This window comes from Telopea speciosissima, chromosome 6 (assembly GCF_018873765.1).
Source record: "Telopea speciosissima isolate NSW1024214 ecotype Mountain lineage chromosome 6, Tspe_v1, whole genome shotgun sequence".
Taxonomy (NCBI): domain Eukaryota; kingdom Viridiplantae; phylum Streptophyta; class Magnoliopsida; order Proteales; family Proteaceae; genus Telopea; species Telopea speciosissima.
In genome coordinates, this window is record NC_057921.1 from 64,812,203 (window position 1) to 64,833,635 (window position 21,433).

General features: G+C 38.2%; 2 protein-coding genes and 1 long non-coding RNA gene across 3 annotated transcripts in view; 1 reads left to right on the forward strand and 2 right to left on the reverse strand.

Moving 5' to 3' along the window:
* The window catches only part of LOC122664024 (ABC transporter C family member 10-like), a 29,680-nt gene extending 21,506 nt beyond the window's left edge, over positions 1 to 8,174 (forward strand). Inside the window, exon 15 of the mRNA XM_043859706.1 lies at positions 8,140 to 8,174. The gene's annotated coding sequence lies outside the window, so the exon portion shown is untranslated. The remainder of the gene's footprint in view (positions 1 to 8,139) is intronic.
* LOC122664032 lies at positions 524 to 21,357 on the reverse strand. The gene is made up of 3 exons (XR_006333267.1): positions 21,226 to 21,357; positions 14,085 to 14,090; positions 524 to 533 (listed from the first exon to the last, which is right to left on the reverse strand). It is a non-coding gene; the product is annotated as an uncharacterized LOC122664032 (long non-coding RNA).
* On the reverse strand, positions 1,300 to 7,160 carry LOC122664025 (BTB/POZ domain-containing protein POB1-like). The gene is made up of 6 exons (XM_043859707.1): positions 6,799 to 7,160; positions 5,017 to 5,142; positions 3,791 to 3,912; positions 3,642 to 3,705; positions 3,032 to 3,311; positions 1,300 to 2,409 (listed from the first exon to the last, which is right to left on the reverse strand). The coding sequence occupies exons 1-6, from the start codon at positions 7,049 to 7,051 to the stop codon at positions 1,596 to 1,598; spliced, it is 1,659 nt and encodes a 552-aa protein (XP_043715642.1). The 5' UTR covers positions 7,052 to 7,160; the 3' UTR covers positions 1,300 to 1,595.
* Positions 21,358 to 21,433: the final 76 nt, after the last annotated feature.

Here is a 21,433-nt window from a genome sequence, read left to right on the forward strand (position 1 = left end):
TCAACTTCTTCTCAGAATACTGTTAATTTGTTATACTTTGTGGGGTATTGGTCCTCAGCTAGTTTCATGACCATGATTCCACCAAATAGGGCCAGCATTCTTTGGTCAGTCGATGAACATGAACTTGAGATCTGTACTCGGCGCTGATTGGGGTCACACAGGATTCGGAGCGCTGTGGCTTTGGAGACTTCTTTTTTGGTTTAACGTAGAAGTCAGCAAAAGAATTATAAAACTATAGAGGATGTACATTTTTGACTTCTTCTCCAACAAACCCAGCCCAGAAAAATTTTACTTGATGAAAACACATGGGCAGTTGCAGTACCACTGCCGTTACCTGCAGACCACAGTGGTGAGGATGCATGTGTACTGGAATGCAGTAACGGTAACAGTAATATAAAAAAATTCGCAGAAAAAACTCCAACACTCTGATGGTGGCGCAGTTGGCTAATGTGCCCAAGTATCAGAGTTTGAAAGAGTAGATCCTGTAATTTCTGGCTACAAAACCAAGAATTTTCCTTAATTCTAATGGGGATCTGAATTCATTTTTCTGAGCACACTTCTAAATTAGCATCTATCAATCTAGAATAGTGTTGGTAAAAACTAGGGTAAAGCCACGTACATTATGATCCTCCTCAGACCCCACGGTGGTGGGAGCCTCGTACATTGGGTATGTACAAACTTTTCTATCCTAATCGCGCAATTTGTTCAATCTTATATTTTTCTGCATTTCTTCGCAATCCTTTCTGTTTTACACGAAACATTTCTTAATCCTACCTGTTTATTAAAGAAGTGAAACCCCATACGCCAAAAATGCCAATACAATCCACAATATAAAATGTTGCATTTTTCTTATTCCACCTAATTTTAGGTGAAACATTTGGAACCCAAGAGACTACAGATTTACAGAGTAATCTTTACATTTAGACTTTTTTTTTTTTTCTTTCCAATTTCCCTTGTATTTTCATCAATCCAGAATTGCACAAAAAAATATACCATCCATAAAATGCAGTTAACTCAAGCTAAACAAATAGTAGAGTAAGAAACTAATGTAATTAACTCAAGCTTGGATCCATAGTAAGACAAAAGTAATGCACGTTAATTAGGAAAAGATTATTTGAGAAGTATCGCTGCCCACTTCAAGACAGTTTTGTTAGACCTAATCATACAACAGACAAAACTTTTAAGTTTCAGGAATTAAAAGCCATCTTGGCCTTGATTAAAGTTACCATTTTATGATGTGTAAAGATGCCGGAGGTGATGCTAAATGCTTTGAGAATAAGATAATAATAGCAGCATACAGCACATATCTCAGATTTCTTCCTTTAACTACGTCTAGAACAAAGGGCCTAATAGGCACCATCAACCCCTAACTCAAGCATTGCAATCCCTTCCCCAAAATAATAATTTCCCTTTACAATCACAATCTTGCTCAGGTCAAAGAAATGTATCCATCGGACCCACCCACCAACCCATTAGAACATCTGATCACCTGCAGCTTTTTTTTTTTTTCCGTGTGTTCTGCTAGGGCTAAATAAACCAAATCAATCTATTTATCTTAAAGGGGGGGGGGGGGGTGTGTAGTACGTCACTCTGAGTTAGTGCTTGATGGTGAGCTCCGCTCGGAGGTGGAGAATGCCTTTGATGAAGAACAGGCTGTCTTCAGCCATGAAGGATGTCCATGGTATAGCAAATAGGTTCCGGTATCCAACTGCCTTCCCTCCTGTGAAAGTATAGTTACCTTTGTATTTGCTTTGATACTCCTCCGTAGGCTTTGCCCTTGCCGCAAATTCATAGTCAACTGCAAAGCTCACAGATCCCTTCTCCTGCATCCCCAAAAATAGCCCAAAGCAGTGGAACGAGCTTGCCTGGTCCATATTACAGTGAGCTGACAGGAAGAATCCCTGCCCACCCAGGTGAAACGCCTGTGAATAAACCCTCCCTGATGGAAACAGGTTTGCACACTCTTCCCTTTTCAAATCCAAGTACACCACGCACTGCTGCCTTGGCAGCTCAAATTCCACTACCTTAACTGGACGGTACTTATAGGCTCTCTCCACAAAATGACGGCTGCTGGCAGCTGTCTCCTCAGCAGCCAAGGAACGTTGTCGGTGAGGGGCCTCAGCCTTGAAAAAGAGGGCTTCAAGAACAACTTTCGATGCTAGGTCATGATCGAAGTCATTGCAGGTGAGGACCTTCTTCAGCTTTCGGCAGGTCATGTAAGGGAAACGAATGAGGCGGCCCAGGCGTGTGCCCAAGAGCTCCCGTCGCTCCTCCAGCTTGGGGTACTGGGCTCGAGCCCATTTCAGCACAAAATCATAGACTGCATCCTCTGATGCCACCTGGAGATCGTCACTGGACAAAACGGCTTCAATTCCTGCTAGCGGCAAGTTCAACACTTCCTCTTGAAACCTGGTTAGAGAAAAAGTAATATTATGAAACTTCTCTATTACAGATGATTAAACACAGTAAGTCATACTTCAGAAAGAGCAGATAAAGAGGTCAATCTCATGCGAAGAAACTTGCTTCAATTTCATGTAATGCACAACAATTTTGCATCCACATTTGTGCAATTAGTGACCAAAACAGCCAACCCTATGATATGAGCTGTCCTGCGTTGGCTAGAAGGGTTGAATCCCCTGTCAATGCAAGCAATGACTAGGAATCTAAATTTATTGGCATTTAAAAGTCTGTGCTAACTAGAAGCCTAGAACCAGAGTCTAAGGAACACTTAATTCACTCTGTGACAACAACAGGACGCTGCCATTACCTCAGCAGATGCCCATATGGAAAAGACAAGAGACCATTTTCAGCCCTATATTCCCCATTCAGTCAAAAATATTTTATAGGTAACCTAAACAACTTTGGCATCAACGTATGGCACATGCAGAAAGGAAATCATCCACACAAGGCAGCTTTGTTGTCATTCAATTTAAAACTTTCATCTTGAAATTAAATGCTCTAGACGTGTAAAAGAGAGAACCAACATGAATGGGACACAAAGAGAACAGTATCATGGAACATGGTAACTCACTTGGTTATGTCCTTGTATCGTGCAGCAAGGTATTGCTTTGCTGCATCGGTCAAAGGCTGAACCGCTTCAGCCATTAAAACACTGGATGGGAGCTCCAGATAGAGTAATGCTGACTCAGGTGTCATGGGGAGGTTCCGTAATAGACGACTACAGTATCTCATGCATGAAGCCACCTCGAATTTGTCAGCAGCCATCAGCACGTCCAGCAAAGCAGGAGCAGTTGTTGTTGATAGGGTATTGCTATACATAAAATTAAGGAGCTCCATGAGAGCGGCTTCCTCTGTCCAAGTGGAAAAATTGAAATTGTAATAAGCATTCCATGTTCAATTACACATGCCATGTATACTTCAATATGACATTATGGTGACAATACAATATCAAGAACTAGTCCAACAGAAACTTCAAAGGGTTTAAAATGCCACATAAATCAGCCACAGGAAACAAGTATCCCAGATTTCTTAGGAAATGAGCCCATGTTTTCAGACACACAACTAATGTCAATTAACGCCATAAAAGCACGAAGTAATGTTGCCCAGATTGCCATAAGAACTAAGAAAAACATAACAATTACTAAAACAAAAAAATTGAAACAAAGTTTTTCTGTAGCTACCAGAGGCATTGATCCGCAGCGTCACATGTCTTTGTTCTGATTCTCTCATCCCATTTGAGAATAGCTACCCCAAAAAAAAATTATATATATTAGAACAACAGATCAAACAATAATTTAAAAAGGAATAATATTTAAAATTAGATATTTACCTTATAGAAAAAAGGACTTTTTGCAGCTAAAATAGGAGAACTAATATGTATGGTCCGGACTCTCAGAACCGTTGTACAGTCCATGCTCCAAGACAAATCATTGCTGTTTGCATCCTCATCTCCTATGAAAGTAATAAGCTGATTCAATATTTGCACTACACAACTGGAGGCTGATGTGGGATATGAAGAAGGAATCACCATAGAGGCATAGACCAACATCAATTTCAGAAAGTTACAAATTTTTTTTTTGCCAAGTTTAAACATTCATCGCAAGTGTCATCTGATTGATTCCTACATTTTCAATGCCACAACTAAAAATTGCCAGACATTGTGATCAGGCAACCATGTTTACCATGGAGCAAGAAATAAATCCATATATTCATCAACATTCAATGGTTCAAAGTGAATCCAATTGTCCTGCTAATTGTTATGTATTAACAGATAATCTTAGGAGCACGAAGAAGTATATATATATATATAGAGAGAGAGAGAGAGAGAGCATCACTAGCTAAATGAACCGAAAAGACGATAGTAGTAGAGGGTGGACTGCTAAGAAAATTTTGTTAAGTTGAAAGAAATGTTTCTTTTTAACAAAGATCTTAAGGCCTTGCTTTCAATTATCCTGTGTTTCAGCATGTAATGCAATGTACCCATATTGATGCCCATACTTCAATCTAATGAGCAAGCATCCTAAAAGAAAATAAAAAAAATGAGCATAAAAAATAAAACAAATATTTGCATCTAGGACAATGTGCCTTTTCGGGTGTTACTTTTTTTGGGAGGAGAACCAAGTGAAAGCATCTCTTGGTGACATCACCTACTAAGGCCAATGGATATCAATTCTCATAGATCTTTTGATTTTGACATATCTTAGTAACACTGCTAGAAAAGAGAGTTATCACCTGAAGAATTAGCCCTAGTTGGCAACTTGATGGATGCTATTCATATTTTATTATCATTTATGATTTCTTCATTAAATTATCTATATGGTGCTTAGGTTTTTCTCATTTTAATCTTCTACACTTTCCTGCATTGAGTCATCTTTGCACGCAAAGAAGTAGTTTTTCAGCATAGGAATAACGATTTCAAGATAAAACGAGGCTTAAAATGTGTTTTTATAAGTCAATAATATGAACAACACAGTAGCACCAACAACCTGTTATGGTAAAAAAAAAAAATGCAAACGAGAACAAATGTATGAACTCCACTCAAGGACAGTACAACACCTGGAGGTGATTCTTCCATCATTGCCACAACTTCCTCATCTTGATTTTCGTAGGCCACACCATCCTCCGTATCAGGAAGGCCAACATTCAAAATCTGCTCCTCCCGGAACACGGCAAAATCCACAGCTGAAGATAAAGAGCAAAAAGGTACTATGATCACTAAAATCAATTACCACTTGAGCATCACAAAGTTCTACACTATGTATATCTGCATGATACAGCAAGTACGAGAAAGCATAGAAATGAACAGCTATAGTATTTCAAGAATTACGGGAGCAATCAAGAAAAATCATAAATAAGATGCATCGTAGATTCATAAGGTCCAAGTTCTAGGAGTTTTTTTTTACAAATGAGGACTTTATACTGTTAAGATAAACTTGAACTTCTCGTTACATTCTGAAGATGGTGATGATGATAATATCAGCAATAAGAATAAAGATAGTAATACCAAGGCCCTTTAATAACTTACATTCTACAACATAGCAGAGGGATGGATAGCCTATTATCTATATTTCTTTCAACTACCGGTAGACTACAGAACATCATCCCATAAAGCATCTTCCACCAATTCATTCTCAACATGGGCTCTTTGTACAGAAATACTAGTTTCCAATAGATCATAGTCCATAAACCACGATGTTTAAGTGGATACAGACGTTTTACGTACGGACCCCTTTGTACCTTTGCACCAAAAAATTCACAGTATTATATGAACTACATGAACATGGTAGCAGCATCGCAGGCCCCCAAACTTTATTTCTATCTCACTAAACCAGAATGGAACAGTCACAGAAAACTACAAATGCATAATGAATCACATATAGAAGGTTATTGTTTCCCCGGGATTGACAGGCCTTTTTTTTTGCCTTTATTGTGTTAAGCAGCATTTTTTCTTTCTATTTCAATGTATGTATGAAGCTGCACAAAAAGGCTTACCTTGATTTCTTTGACTTAGCATCACCCATGCATAATGTTAAGCCAAAAAGAAACAAAAAGAACAGGGGAGAGAAAAATTTATCTTTGAGGGCCCTACTCTACTTCCATTCATATTTCTTCCCAGAAAATAGCTAATTATCCATTTTCTTATCTTTATCTCTCCCCTTTACCTAGGGAACGTCAAGTTATAATTTGAGATGATACGGCGGCAACATAGAATCTTCACTCAATAAAGTAAAAAAATTCATCCTTGACGAGGTCATGTCCATTCCCGATATCAGAGATTGTTTCTTCTAATGGTGAAGCACATGCAACATACAGGTATAAGAACATTCTATATATATATGAAGCCTATGTAACTTCTAGGTTCTATAGCATTGGACTTGCTAGAAATACTTCTCCAACTGGGCAATTCGAGCAGTTTTTCATCTCATTTCCAATTGATAACCTGATCCTCGAGGTCCAACTGATCTTTACCGTCATATTTTCAATTTCAACGGATTCTCTCAGCATGCGTCTGATTTTTCTGCCATTCAACTCTGTCAGGGGCCATATATTCGGTAACAAAGAACTAAGCAAAATCATATCAACGAAAGAATTGGAAAATTGGAAAAATGGACAAAAGATGTACTTTCAGTTAGCAAGGAGGGTTCCTGGGTCATCAATTTTTCATCAGCCAAGGGAAATGATATGAGCTAAATGGATGACGGTCTGAGAAAATCTTTACTCCAACGAAATATAGAAGGGGAGGGGGGGAGAGAGGGTCCTAGGAAGTGATAGCAAGAAATAGTACTCAATCCCAAAACTTGTTTTATGTTTTAAAGATGAACGAAAGAAAACACTAACCATTTTCCTTTTTGATATCCTCCCTTCTTCGCTTCCGATTACGAGCCCAATCAGCGATAGAATTACAACCTTCTCCGTCAGATTTGTTCTCTGGAAGTCCCGCCATGATCTCGATTCGAAGAACTCGATCAGAGAAATTACTGTCATTAAACGCAAAACCAAAATCGCCATCGGAGCTAGCATGGCCATCAGAAGTGAAATCGGAATCCATTATGGTTCGGGGATCGAATAGATCCGTGCTCGAATCTTTCATACTCCTCACGTCTAAAATTGTCCGAACATCAGCAATCAGAAGCTGAAGAAGAAGAAGAAAATAGAGGAAGAGCAAGAAACAGAAACACTTTCTCTAACCCTAACCCTAAACCTAACTTTGTGTACAGAGATGGAAGAAACGCCTCTGGAAGGTAGAACTTGGAAAAGGAATGTGAGGATCGGATTCACTACATAAAGAAGGGAAATGAGAGAAAGAGAGAAAGAGAGAGAGAGAGAGATAAGTGTCTATCTAACTCCCAAATTTCAACAGCCAAACTGCGAGGGCGACAAGAAGAGAAAACAGACATAGCCGACCTGAACCTTCCACATCTCGTCCTCTCTCCTAAGAGTCCTAACTGCTAATCCGTCCTATCCATTAAATCTATCCATCCATTTCAAATCAATCTACCACCATATTAGTTTTATATGATAGCCCCCATCACTGCTCTTTTTTATTACAAAAATGATTCTTTTTGGTAAAATATTACAAAATACGGTTAAATATATTTGTTTTTGTTTTTTGTTTTTTTTTTGGTTTATTTATTTGATAAATTTGGACCCGAGGTTTTTTTGTTAGATCTCAATTAAATTTGATTTTCCAAATGGCAAAACAAGGTTTCGAAAATTTTGAAAATTTAAGTATCATTATCGATGTCAGTATCAATATCAGTATCAGTAAGGGTGTTAATTAGTTGTCCTTTTCAGTCTGGTATTAAGTAAAACTGAAACCAAATCATTAAGATAAAAAATCGGTTTTGGTTAGTGATGTATATCGGTTGCCATTTTCAATTTGGTATCAGCTTGATAAGGACAAATATGATCGATCCGTATTGGTATCAATTTTAGTAACGATTTGAGTTCAATAATGAATACTAATCCCAGTATGAGAGGATCTCAATCTAAATTTTGACATGTTACGTCTTGTCCTAAACATGTAATGATCATAATTATCATATCACCCTTCCACGTGTTAAAAAACACAGGTGATCTATTTTCCATCAAAGGCATGCTAATTACCTCAAGTTTAAAACTTTAAATTACTTGTTTATTAGACATTTATAAGTTGCCATGTGTGTATCTTGTGATGAGAGAATAAGTAGTGGGTTTCATTGCTTTGATCAAGAAATATAATAGGAAAAATAATTCTTGTGCCATTTTTCTTCGAAGTCGTATTTATTTCATTAATTTGTTTGAATGGTTCATATAAAATATTGGATTGAGTTTCCTTAACCCACGTTTGAAAGAGAATTTCTTAATTCATGTACCTGACATTTTGATTGGATTAAAAAAAAAAAATATTTTGGACCTTCATAAATATGGGATACAAATTAATGATGGCTTTCATTATTCTTAGAGTTTAATCATCCCAACAAATCATTTTGGAAGAAGAGATTTTCTTTTAACCCTTAAGATGGATTTTGCTATTCTTAGATATTAAACGGACGACAGTCTCCCCATGAACTCATTGGTTAACCAAAGAAAAATGATTATAAAGAAAGGGAAAAAGAGTGTTGACAGGTCACACGACCCCCCCTGAATTGATCGCTTTACATGCTTCGAATTTAGAAATCATATTAGCATTCTAATTATACTGCTTCTAGAACCGTTATAGAGTGACCATGCATGAATTGCTCCATAAATTTTTATACAAGTATGCTACTATGTGCAAGTCATTGGGTCGTATTCTTATACATGTAGAATAATAGATTTTGATTTCAGTTTTGAGAGTCATTTAATTAAATTTTGGGAGAGAGTTCTCTGAAGCAGCATGGGGGAACACACGAACGAGGTGAAACAAAATGATATTGTACATTAAAACACAACGAAATCATTTAATTTGCTTTCTTCCTGTAAAGTTCCAAATATGTACAAGATAGATGGAGACGATTCCTGCAAGTAAGAAATGAATCTTTTGGTTATAAATTATGGTGGGCAAAAGAAGAAGATTTGGAAAACGTGTGGATACTGATTCAATAGAAACACAGAAGAAACTTGAAATGAAGACTAATACACGATTTGGAAAGGAGGATTCCTTCAGAAGGAAAAAAGGTTGACTGTTTCCCCTTTGACTTCTCTTACCTGAAAGGAGTCAGATATGGCTGCGTCACTTTTCAAACTGCATGAATTTTGTATTAAGGGAAAAAAAACTCTCTTAGTAAGAAAGTCCTCTACTTCCAAGGAGCACAGTATTTCTGTGCGCCCAACTTTGCCCAGCATACAAGGCGGGCAGAAAGTATCGCCTTACCCCGTTCAGACAGGGCACTTGGGCAAGGGTAAGGCAGTACTTTTCATCGCCTTGTATGTGGGGCAAAGTTGGGCGTACGGAAGTACAACCCGCATTGGAAGTAGAGAAGTCTTTTCCCTTATTTCTATCCCAAAAAATAAAAATGAAAGTCTTATTAATGGTTGTTGGTTGGGTCAATAATGGTGATAGTCACCCACAAGTCTTCTTTTGTTTGTTTGTTATCTACCCAAAAAAAAAAAAAAAAAAAGTCTTCTGTTAACATTTATCGAAATCGAACCGTGTACCCAACTCTTACATTTTTTTTTAACATTAGCTTTAAATATATCTTCTAATAAATACATATTAATACGATCTGACATCCACATGGTTACCTTCAATCCAACAAGTTATGGTATTTGATGTATACGATACAAATTGATCAATTTTATAGATCTATCGGTCTATGTATTAATTTAGTTTCAATATGTACTAGAATAATTCAATGGTTTAATTAATATACTAATTTGTTGACAATTTTAGAGAACTTGCACCATATAATTGAGGGTATCCATATGAAAGTTAAAATGAAATATAAGTTTTAAAGGAATAATAAAGTATTAGTAATTCTGTAATATATAGTTTAAGGCTATCAATTTAGAACCAAAACCTAAAAACAGACCAAATAAGCCATTTAAAACCGAACCAAATTCAACAGAACTTTAGTTAGTTTAATTTTGAAAGTGACATTGTATTCGGTTTGGTTAGATTTAGACTAAAAATCTTTAATTTGAACTGAACTGAATGAAATATAACCCGTGTAACTCAACTAAACTGAACCTAGTCCATTGTAATCCCCGCAATCATGTGTCTTTGTTGAATTGTGTGAAATTATTTATTATGGATTTATTTATCCATTGAATAGTATAAATAGGGTTGAAAAGTAGCATATTTGACATCTTGGAACATTATCTTCATGAGATTGTAATTTCCTTCCAAATACAAAAACAGAATAGGAACCATAAAAACCAAAACCAATTTGATTCGATTTTAGTTAATTTGATGTTATGAGAAATATTCGATTTTGATTCGCTTTGAGTTTGTGCATAGTATATTTTAAATCGAATCGAAAACACAATCGAACTAAGTAACACCCTAATTGTAATTTTTTAACGATTCGAACTCATTGACTATGTTGAGCTCAAACCGTTGAATATCCGAGCTGCCACATGTTGGACATCCACACTAGCATTGCCACACTGCCAAGCTATTGGAAATTGGAGAGGATAATTTTTCTCATCACAATATGTACTTAAGACTTAAGAGATAAATTTAAAAATAAAGTGAAAAAATAGTAAAGAATTATTATTGAAGGGTAATTTGAGTATTTTTAAAATGGCTCACGAAAAAGAGGTGCAGGTTCACATTATTAAGAGAATTAAAAAATAAAAATTCTATACAAGAATTAGGGTGAATATCAATAAAGTGTAGGACATTAACCGACATTTATATTTTTTTGTTTTCATATATACCGACACCCTATTAGGCTATTATATGATAGCGAAGAATCGGGTCCACCATGCACCTGGTCCACAGTTAAAGTCATGGACTCTAACTAAAAGTCATTTATTCGGTATCTTTGGTGATTGGGGGGGGGGGGTTTGATATAATACAATAAGAGGTCATTATTGCAGAGCATTATCATGCTTGATCTTTGTTCAAGTTTCAAAGTGGAGTACACTCAGATTAGTTCCTACTTCTAGATGCCAAAATAATGGTTCTCAGTCTGGTTCTATAGCATTACTCGTGAACCCTAGGGTCTATTTTATATTTTTATTGCATTCCTTTTGGAGCTCTTCCTTGTGTTCTTGTTGGTGGCTCGCTCGTATTATTATGAATTCTGTTCTGAGGTGTGGAAGCAGCAAAAAATGGTGAATTATACCATTTGAAATCTACCAGCTTTTGTCTTGGCCTCTCCATTGATCCACTGGTTTGGGGATTTTCTCCGGAGAAGTAAAAAATCCACAAAGGGTAACCGATTTTCATTAAAGAGTCAAATTTGCAACTGTCCGTCAAAATGGCTTCGTTTAGGTGGCTTCTTCAGCTCCATAAAGATGTACCTCGAGCCGCTCGTTTCTACTCTGAAGGTCTGGATTTCAGCATCAATGTCTGCAGTCTTCGGTGGGCTGAGCTTCAATCTGGCCCTCTCAAATTAGCTCTCGTGCAATCCAATAGGTATGCCCTCTCTCTCTTCCTCCCTCCCCAACTCTCTTTGTGTGCAACTCTGTCTGCGTTTGTACTTTCCTGAAGTTATTTCTTAATTGCTCGTCCTGTTAGTACCAAGATGCGATATGGGAAAGAGGACATTATGGTTAATTTGAATCTATAATTTTAATGCAATACTCTTGAGTTATGTTAGGCTTAAAAGTTTTCATAATTTTATGCTCCTTGTGCTCCATATACTGATTATCCTAAAAGGAAAGGAAGAAAATTGAAATTGGGATATTTTCTGGTGGTTTAGTGTAGATAAATATATCACAGATGGCTTGAAGCTTCCTGCTCTGCTACTTCATCGTAGGTTTTCAGACTAGTCTAATGAACACAGAAATGTCCTTTTGTTTCCCTTGGTAAAATGAAATGGCCATGTCTTCTGAAGCTTTTTGGTATATTCTACTATAGTCCAGATAAAATGCAAATATTCTATTAGTTAACATATGTGTATTTGATTTTATTTTGAATAGCATTTAGTGATGCAGCACAAAAAATTTATATTAGACCTAGGTAGATATACAAGATAAGAAATGGCCCCAAAGAGATCTATCTTCATTTATTGAAAGATTAAAAGGAAAAAAAACCCTAAATAAGCTGTTCAAAATCATTGAAGCCAATGACAAGAAAACACTGGGAAGGAAAGCACATACATATTTATTTGGAGAAGGCATACTTTCTCTGTTTCACTTCTTCAATCTCTAATCTACTGTTAGAGAGTCCCAGACATTTCATATGCTTGATTTGACATGCTAGAAAAGATATTAGATATTGATACAAATTGCTCTTCCTTCTCAAACACAATCGGTTTAAAAAGAAGGCGGCAACAGACAAACTTATATTAATTGGCAGAAACTCTCATTCAACATCACTCTTTTAATGCGCCGCGCGGGGGGTGGGGGTGGAGTGTCACTTTTCTTGTTTGATGAATTTGTTGGTACTGGTCCCTCAAAAGTCGACCAATATAAATATTACTTTCTATCCTAGTATTTTCATGCCTGGATCAGTGCTAACACCAAGTATGGCTTTAAATACAGTTGAATGGTGGAAAAGGATAGGTGTACTCAATTGATCCCTTTGGATGATAATCTTCTGTATTTACCTGATCTGTTAGTTAGGAAAAAATGAAGTGTAAGATTAAGATTTTCCTGAGAAAATATCAGTGTTGGGATGGAAGGAGCAAGAGGAAATTTTGAAGAAAATCCACAGATTATAACTGTTAAGATCTATCGTTTTATGTTTACCATATTCTGGGGGTATTGTAGTCCTGTTTATGTTTCTAGTTATTTCTATTGTCTTAAGGGTATTTTGGGGTAATTGATTGTATTTTACTTATTGCTGAGAATAAATAAGACTCCCCTCTCCATGATTTGATTAATCACAAATCGTGGGAGAGTTTCATACTCTCTATCGATCTCTCTCTTCTCCTTCTCTTTATTCTCTATTTTCTTCTTCTTCTTCTTTGTTCTTTATTGCAGATTAGCCTAGGGCTCTGTTCTGTTACATGGTATCAGAGCACTAAGTCTGATCCACACTCCTTTGTGTTGCGGTTTTGAAGACTTCTCCTTCTCCTTGCTCTCTAGCCGTGGTCCACAGCAACCAAATGCTGTATTCTCTTATCTGAACCCTAGTCATACACTAATGAAGGACTAGGGTTTCCTAATATGCTGAAGACTGATCGTGTTTTGCACCTGCTGCTGTCCAAGATTACTGCAAATTGAAGTGGTGTTTATTTTCATCTGCGAATGCGATTTCTCAAAACCCTATGAAATCGATTCTTTTTTTTCTTCTCCTGGAAATTCTTCTTCACATTGGCTGCTGGTTTGGGAATCTTTATTCTCTTTATTTTGGTGATTATTTACACCAATAATTGGTCACATATTGGGCTGTTTTAGCCTCCTCTGCAGTTGTCGATTTTTGCCCTAATCAGGGTTTTGGCTGGAATCAATTTAGTGTCTTAGTCCCCTTTATTGCTGGCTGTTGCTGCTCTCTATCTATCCCAGGAATTATTTCACAGTTTTTACTTGGTCTCATGGCTGAATCGAAGCCTCCTACGGACAACTTCAATATTCAGATTACTAGCATTAAGTTAAATGGTGCCTCCAACTACCTTCTTTGGTCTCAAGCCTTTGAAGTTTAAGTTACTGCTCGCCGGAAGATATCCTATCTCACTATGACACCACCAGCTTCTACTGATGACAAATATGATGATTGGAAGGCAGAAAATGCCACCCTTTTGTGTTGGCTTTGGAATAGCATGGAACCTTCCATTGCCTCTAATGTTATGTTTCATAAAACTGCCAAGGGAGTTTGGGAAGAATTCAAGGAGAGCTATTCTCAAGATACCAATCTGTCCCGAATTTATGATTTGTATGAGAGGTTTTTCTCTTTCAAGCAAGAAAGAAAGTCTCTTGGCGAATATTACAGTTCATTGAAGGGGATGTGAGAAGAACTCAATGTATACCAGCCTATATCTACTAATGCCTCTGTGATTAAATCCCAACGATCTGAATTTTTGGTTGCTAAATTTCTCTCTGGATTGGACTCTGATCTTCAATCCGTCAAGAGCCAATTACTGGCTGGTGAGAAGATTCCATCTATGAATGAAGCATATTGTCGAATCCAGAGAGTTGTCTCTCCTATGGTGGTGAAATCTGATTCAGCCCCTGTTTCTAAAGATAATTCTGCCCTTTTCACTTCTCCTGGAGGGCGTAGTCGTGGTGGTGGTACCTCTTCTCAAGGTCGTGGTTCTGGATCTGGTCGTGGATGTGGGGCTGGTTCTAGTGGTCGTGGAATTGGTTCTCCCCTTGCTGGTTCGTCTTCTGGTGATAGTGGTTCTCGGTGGTGCTCTCATTCTGGTCGTCCTAACCACACTATTGACAAGTGTTGGCTGAAACATGGCAAACCACAATGGGCACGAGAGCAGTTTGCAAACGCTGTTGTTTCTAATGGAGCGGCTGATTCTGTGCATCCTCCTGACACTACACATGGGTCTTCCACCGATAGTGGTAGTTCCTCCAATGACCTGGTTTCTTAGCGCTTACAACGAGTTCAGCAACTTGAGGCATCTTCATCTACATCTACAGCTGTTCTTGCTCATCCAGGTACATCCACTGCATGTCTTGCCTCCTCACCTTCTCCGTGGGTCATTGACTCCGGTGCCTCCTCCCACATGACTGGTAAGCCCAATTTATTTTCCTCATTTAATCAGTCCGCTGTCCCATCTTGGATTTCTATTGCCGATGGGTCCTTTATACTTGTTACGGGTCATGGGGACATCCCCTTATCTTCAGTTTTTTCTTTATCTGATGTTCTTCATGTACCTAAGCTTCCTCTTAATCTTCTATCTGTTAATCAATTAACTAAGACTTTGAATTGTTCTATAACCTTTAATCCTTCTCATTGTGTCATTCAGGATCTTGTAACAAAGACGACGATTGGTGGCGGGCATGAGAAGGGTGGCCTCTATTATTTTGATTTGGCATCTACTTCTACGGCAGTGGTTGCTACTTCTTCTAGTGTGTCTCCTTTACATTGGCATTATCGGCTAGGACATCCTTCATTATCCAAGCTGCGTTATCTTGTTCCTAGCTGCAAATTTGTCTCCCGCATTGAGTGTGAAGCTTTTGAGCTTGGCAAGCATCATCGTACTGTGTTTCCTTTGAGTCCAAAGTCTAGGAGTACTTCTTTGTTTCAATTAGTTCATTCTGATATTTGGGGTCCTTATAGGGTCAAGAGTCGGTTAGGTTTTTCTTATTTTGTTAGTTTTATTGATGATCATTCTCATATGACATGGCTGTACCTCTTGAAGGATCGATCTGAATTTGTATCTACTTTCAAATAGTTTTATAATGAAATTCGTGTTCATTTGAAAATTTTGCGCACTGACAATGCCCTAGAAATAATCTAACGTGAGGTTTCCGCCTTTTGTTCTGACAATGGCATCCTTCATCAAACTAGTTGCTCTTACACCCCGCAGCAAAATGGTGTGGCAGAGCGCAAAAACCGCCATTTGTTAGACATTACTAGGTCATTGATGTTTCATATGAATGCCCCTAAGTTCTATTGGGCAGATGCGGTATTAACAGCTTGTTTCTTAATTAATCGTATGCCTTCCTCTATTCTTAATAATCAAATTCCTTTTAATATTGTTTTTCTTGACCGGGCTGTTTTCTCTCTTCCTTCTCGTGTCTTTGGTTGCCAATGTTTTGTTCATGTGCTTCGCCCTGGTCTTGATAAACTATCTCCTAGGGCTATCAAGTGTTTGTTCCTTGGCTATTCTAGTACCCAGAAGGGTTACAGGTGTTTCGATCCCGTCTCACGCCAGCAGTTTGTTTCCGCCGATGTTACCTTTTTTGAAAACTCCCCTTATTTTGTTGGATCTTCTGTTGCCCTTGGTCTTGAGTTTGATACTGGTGGGGGCGATAGTGTTGTTGCTGCCCCTGTTCCTCCTATTCCATTAGTTGCAACTCCTGATTCCACTGCCGTTAAGGTCTACACGCGCTGTGCCCAACAGCAGCCGCCATCTTTGCCATCTCAAACTATTGTGGCTGCCCCTCCACCGCCACCAGCTGACTCCTTGCCTGCGGATCCACCTTTAGACACTGATGATCTCCCCATTGCACGGTGAAAAGGTACTCGTACTTGCACTCAACATCCTCTTTACCTGTTGGCTAATTATGTTTCTGTTTCTCATCTTCCACTCCATTATCGTGCTTTTGCTGCTGCTTTACATTCTACTTATCTTCCCACCTCTTATACATTTGCCTTGTCCCACCCTGGGTGGAAACTTGCTATGGATGTGGAAATGGATGCCTTGCTTTCTCGTAAGACCTGGTCATTGGTTGATCTGCCTCCTGGTAAAGATCTTGTTCGGTGTCGCTGTGTGTATACGGTTAAGTACAATCCAGATGGCAGTGTGGAGCGGCTCAAGGCCCGTTTGGTTGCCAAGGGGTTTACACAGACCTATGGGGTCGACTACTTTGAGACCTTCTCTCCTGTTGCGCGGTTAAATTCTGTCCGTATTTTGCTTTCCCTGGCCGTCAATCTTGACTGGCCTATGTTTCAGATGGATGTGAAGAATGCTTTCTTATATGGTGATCTCCAGGAGGAAGTATACATGGAGCAACCTCCTGGTTATGTTGCTCAGGGGGAGGATAGTGTCCAGGTTTGTCGCCTTCATAAGGCAATTTATGGATTGAAACAGTCTCCCCGTGCGTGGTTTGATAAATTCAGCAGTGTTGTGGCTGGTTGTGGGTTTTCTCAGTGCTATTCTGACCACTCTATCTTTGTTAGGCGTCAGGGGTCTAACGTGGTCATCTTAGCAGTCTATGTCGACGACATTATTGTTACCGGTAATGATGCTTCTGGAATTGCACAGGTGAAGACGTATTTACATGATAACTTCCAGATCAAGGATTTGGGTAATCTTAGGTACTTTCTTGGTATTGAGGTTGTTTACAGTTCTCGAAGTCTTAGCTTATCTTAGAGGAAGTATGTCCTTGATTTACTTGATGAGACAGGAATGTTGGGTTGCAAACCTATTGATACTCCTATGGATCCCCATGTTAAGTTTGGTTCTTCTGCTGATGACAAGGAATTTAGTGACCCACATCAGTACTGACGCCTGGTCGGTAAACTTATCTATCTTACAGTTACTCGTCCCGATATTTCCTTTGCTGTGGGTGTTGTTAGTCAGTTCATGCAGACACCTAAGCAAATACATTGGGATGCTGCTTGTCGCATTTTACGCTACCTCAAGAGTGCTCCAGGTAAGGGGCTGGTTTATTGTCGCCATGGTCATACCAGCATTGTTGGGTTTTCTAATGCTGATTGGGCTGGTTCTGATGGCGATAGAAGATCGACTACAGGTTATTGCACTTTCTTTGGAGGTAATTTGGTTACTTGGAAGAGCAAGAAACAGACCACTGTTGCTCGTTCGAGTGCAGAGGCTGAGTACAGAGCTATGGCTCATATGGCTGCAGAATTGATGTGGGTTCGTTCTTTTGCTCATGAGCTTGGTTATTGCAGTAATCAACCCATGGAGATGTACTGTGATAACCAAGCTGCCATCTATATTGCCAACAACTCCGTTTTTCATGAACGAACCAAGCACATTGAAGTTGACTGTCATTTTGTTCGAGATGCTGTTCAGAAGAAGTTGATTACTACCCCTTTTGTTCGTTCCCAGTTTCAGCTTGGAGATATGTTTACGAAGGCTCTATTTCGACCTCAGTTCTTGACTGGTTGTTCCAAGCTGGATCTTGGTGATGTCTACGCTCCAGCTTGAGGGGGAGTGTTAAGATCTATCGTTTTATGTTTACCATATTCTGGGGGTATTTTAGTCCTGTTTATGTTTCTAGTTATTTCTATTGTCTTAAGGGTATTTTGGGGTAATTGATTGTATTTTACTTATTGCTGAGATTATAAATAAGACTCCCCTCTCCACGATTTGATTAATCACAAATCGTGGGAGAGTTTCATACTCTCTATCGATCTCTCTCTTCTCCTTCTCTTTATTCTCTATTTTCTTCTTCTTTGTTCTTTATTGCAGATTAGCCTAGGGCTCTGTTCTGCTACAATAACTAAGTTATAAAGAGTATTTTCCTCTATATATCTTCAAGATGGTCAAACAAATTAGAGGTTGAAGAACTCCTGTGGCTAATATAAGCTGCATGTTGCTTGATCTGATCATGCTTTTAATACCAACCAATGATTCACTTGGAGATAGTTATGCAGTCTATGATTCTCTTGGAGATAGTTATGCAGACGATGATGGGTTTATCTATGATAATCTTTAGCATGGAACTGTTGCCCATGTGAATACATGCTAATTGGAACTTATATATGCACATATATATACTTAAATGATGTTTGAGGCGGTCACTGTTCTTCCATTGCATTTAAGGTTTGAAAAAGTTCTCTCAGTGAAAGCTACTACTTCATATATGCATCTGATGATCATGAATTGAAGCATGTAATGTCGAAGCCAAAATTACTGTTGTAGTGTAAGTACTTTCTCTTTTTAGTTTCCTTGCGTACTTTTTATATTTTTAATGTGATACACTTTAATTGTACAGTAGAAGTATAAGAAGAAACTATCCAGATTCCTTGAGGTACACCCATATGAAATATGAGGGGTGAATGAAATATTGTGTTCTAGATGGGTCTACAGAAGTTACTCAAAGAAAAGGTTGAAGTCAAAGTTGCTTCCATGCTACAGCAAAATGTAGCAGTATTTTTTTAAAAATTATTTTAAATTAGTGAACCTTTTTCCTCTAGTTTTGTTAGGAATTGTTAATGTATCAGTATTTAATATTGTTGATTCTTGTTTCTTAATGTTATAAGTTATTGCACCAAGAACCGTCTTCATGTTGTGTTGTTAGAGTAGCTTAAGTTATTTTCCAACTTGTTGGTTCCTGAATAGCTTAATCTTCTCGTAGCATGATATAGTATCAGTTTGAAGGCCATCTATAATTACAATTATTAATCATTTCTGTGCCAAAATCTCGTTTCTGTGCCAAAATCTCCAACATTGCCAACCTCTCTGAATCTCATCCATACGGCTACAACCCCTCACACAAAAATGCCGGGGGGTTGGGGGGAGAAAGGCTGTGTGGGGAGGTATATTTAAGCGTTTGTTGCTTATCCAGTTTTCCTGTGGCTAGATTTTATTTGATGTTTATATCTTCAAAGGACTTCTATGACAATATGTTATTAAGTCAAGTTAGAGGGAAAGGAGAGGTGAAGACACCAATTTGAAAGGCTTTACAGGAAGGCTGTTTCATTCTATTTAAGGTTCATCATTCTCTAGAGGGCAGAAGATTTGAGATAGTGGGTTCGTGGACGAGAAAATGTCTGTCTGCTAAAGGGACAGCATCCCCCCCATGAGAGCTTCTTTGAAAGCTTGCATCCATATTTTAACATACTTGATTAGATACTCATGGACATTCTATAATAGCTTAATTGAAATTTTCTTTAGACTGATGCTGGTGGTGGGTTGTCTTTTGGACCTGGTAGGTTGGGTTGGGTTAATTGAAAATGATGGTGGCTGGGGAGCCTAGAGGACTTGGTGAGAATATTGGGCATTTTGATGAAGCAATTGCAGATTTGAGGAAGGTGCTCATGAGAGGTTCTCGACAGGTTAGATTCCAAATATGACGCTGAAAGCAGGGAATAACTTGGGAATTTCTGAAATGCAATCCTGGGAAATGTTAATGTTGTTTCACCCAATATATTGATGCAATACTTATAATAGTTATTATATTGAGAATTATATTGAGCATCCTGTCCGATCACTTTAAGTTGCATCATGTCAAGCTCAAAACAAAATTTGTATGGAGTTGTGACCATGTGTTTCTTTAGAATGTTACCACTAGTATCCTTGCTGTACTGCCAGTATTGTATCAAATATAATCATCATTGGCATGTTCCAGCAGCTGACCAAGTGGTATTGTTGAGGTCACTTTGAAGTATTAAGTGCAGAAGTAGGATGTCTGTTTTTTCCTTAATATAATTTCTCTAACTCGTTGAGAGGAGAGAGGGACAATGCCAAACCTAGGGACAACATATTGTGCTGAGTATACTAATTGTGGTGTGAACATTCTAGTGACTTTTGAGTTTGAAGACGAAAATTTCTTGGTTCCTCTTCTCTTTGGCCTTGGGGAACTCAAGGGTCACTAGAAAATCTTAACCTCATCTAGTTATCTCTGCCCTTCACATCTCAAACATAGTCCTTTTGTGGCTGTGTTACTGGTTTGGGATATCTCAGGCACATAAATTGGTAAGAATGAGGGAAATTTATTAGTGCTGACTTGTTTAAATTGGTAAGCCGGAAATTTTGAGTGATAGATCTTGGGTTCAAAAGTGGTTTGCATTTTTGAGTTACTGATCTGGTTAAAAACAAGTTTTCCTGCTGTTGATACTGACATTTTTCTTTTACAACAAGCAAAACTTATGCTAATAATTTCAAAGAAGGGAAAATGGAGGTGGATAAAGGAAAACCCCGGGTCCTCTCAACTGTAGAACTGTATCGTTTTTATTATTCTGACAACTCAACATTTCATGAAATATTGAGCCGTGGTTTACATCAACTCCTTAGTTGCATAGGCCACATTAGCAGCCCTTCAATTATAGCCTGGGCAAATATTTTTTTTATTATTGACTAATTAATTGGACACCTACATAACTAATGTCTTTGACATGGATACAAAGTATATTCTCCCCCTGTCCAAACAAAGTTACACATCAAGTGTTCTGCATTGCGTTGTATTGTCAACATAGCCAAAAAGAACAATGCAAAAGAATTCATTGTTGTAACATAGCTGGAGAGATAATGTTGGCCATTCAATAGTTCCTAGTTTGCCTTGTTTAAATGGTAAGATGTATCAAGTCTTCATTATAAAATAATGATTTCCAAATTTTTATGGCTGATGGTTATTCCTTTCACCTGGGTCCACCACTAACTCCTGCTTCACAGTGAACATGTTTTGCAGAATGGATACTCTTCACTTCTGTCCTTCACTGTAATGGACATTAACAGCTCGGTGACAAAGTTGATGGCATTAGGAGCAGAGTTGGATGGTCCTATAAAATATGAGATTCATGGGAAGGTAAAATCCTCACTGTGACAAGCATTAGGCCACTTTTGTATAAACATTAGTCTCTTCTCATCCAGAGAAACCGACGATCGAAAAGAACATGCTGGGTTTGTCTTGCAGGTTGCAGCTATGAGATGCCTTGATGGTCACATGTTGGGCCTATATGAGCCTGTGTGAGAGCAACAGGGGAAGTGGATACATTCAAACAAGTGACCAAGCTAGGCAAAACTGTTGCTGGATCTACCCAGTAGGGGAGACCTTTCATTTGTGGCATCTCAAAACTTCTTTGAAGACA

Bases quoted from the DNA above. Each gene is read 5' to 3' on its own strand.
- LOC122664025 (XM_043859707.1), bottom strand. From the start codon at position 7,051: ATGAAAGATTCGAGCACGGATCTATTCGATCCCCGAACCATAATGGAT. The intron at 3,706-3,790 runs GTAAATATCTAA...TTTTTGGGGTAG, and splicing joins AAAGTCCTTTTTTCTATAAG to CTATTCTCAAATGGGATGAG. The intron at 3,312-3,641 runs GTAGCTACAGAA...CCACTTGGACAG, and splicing joins GCTGCGGATCAATGCCTCTG to AGGAAGCCGCTCTCATGGAG.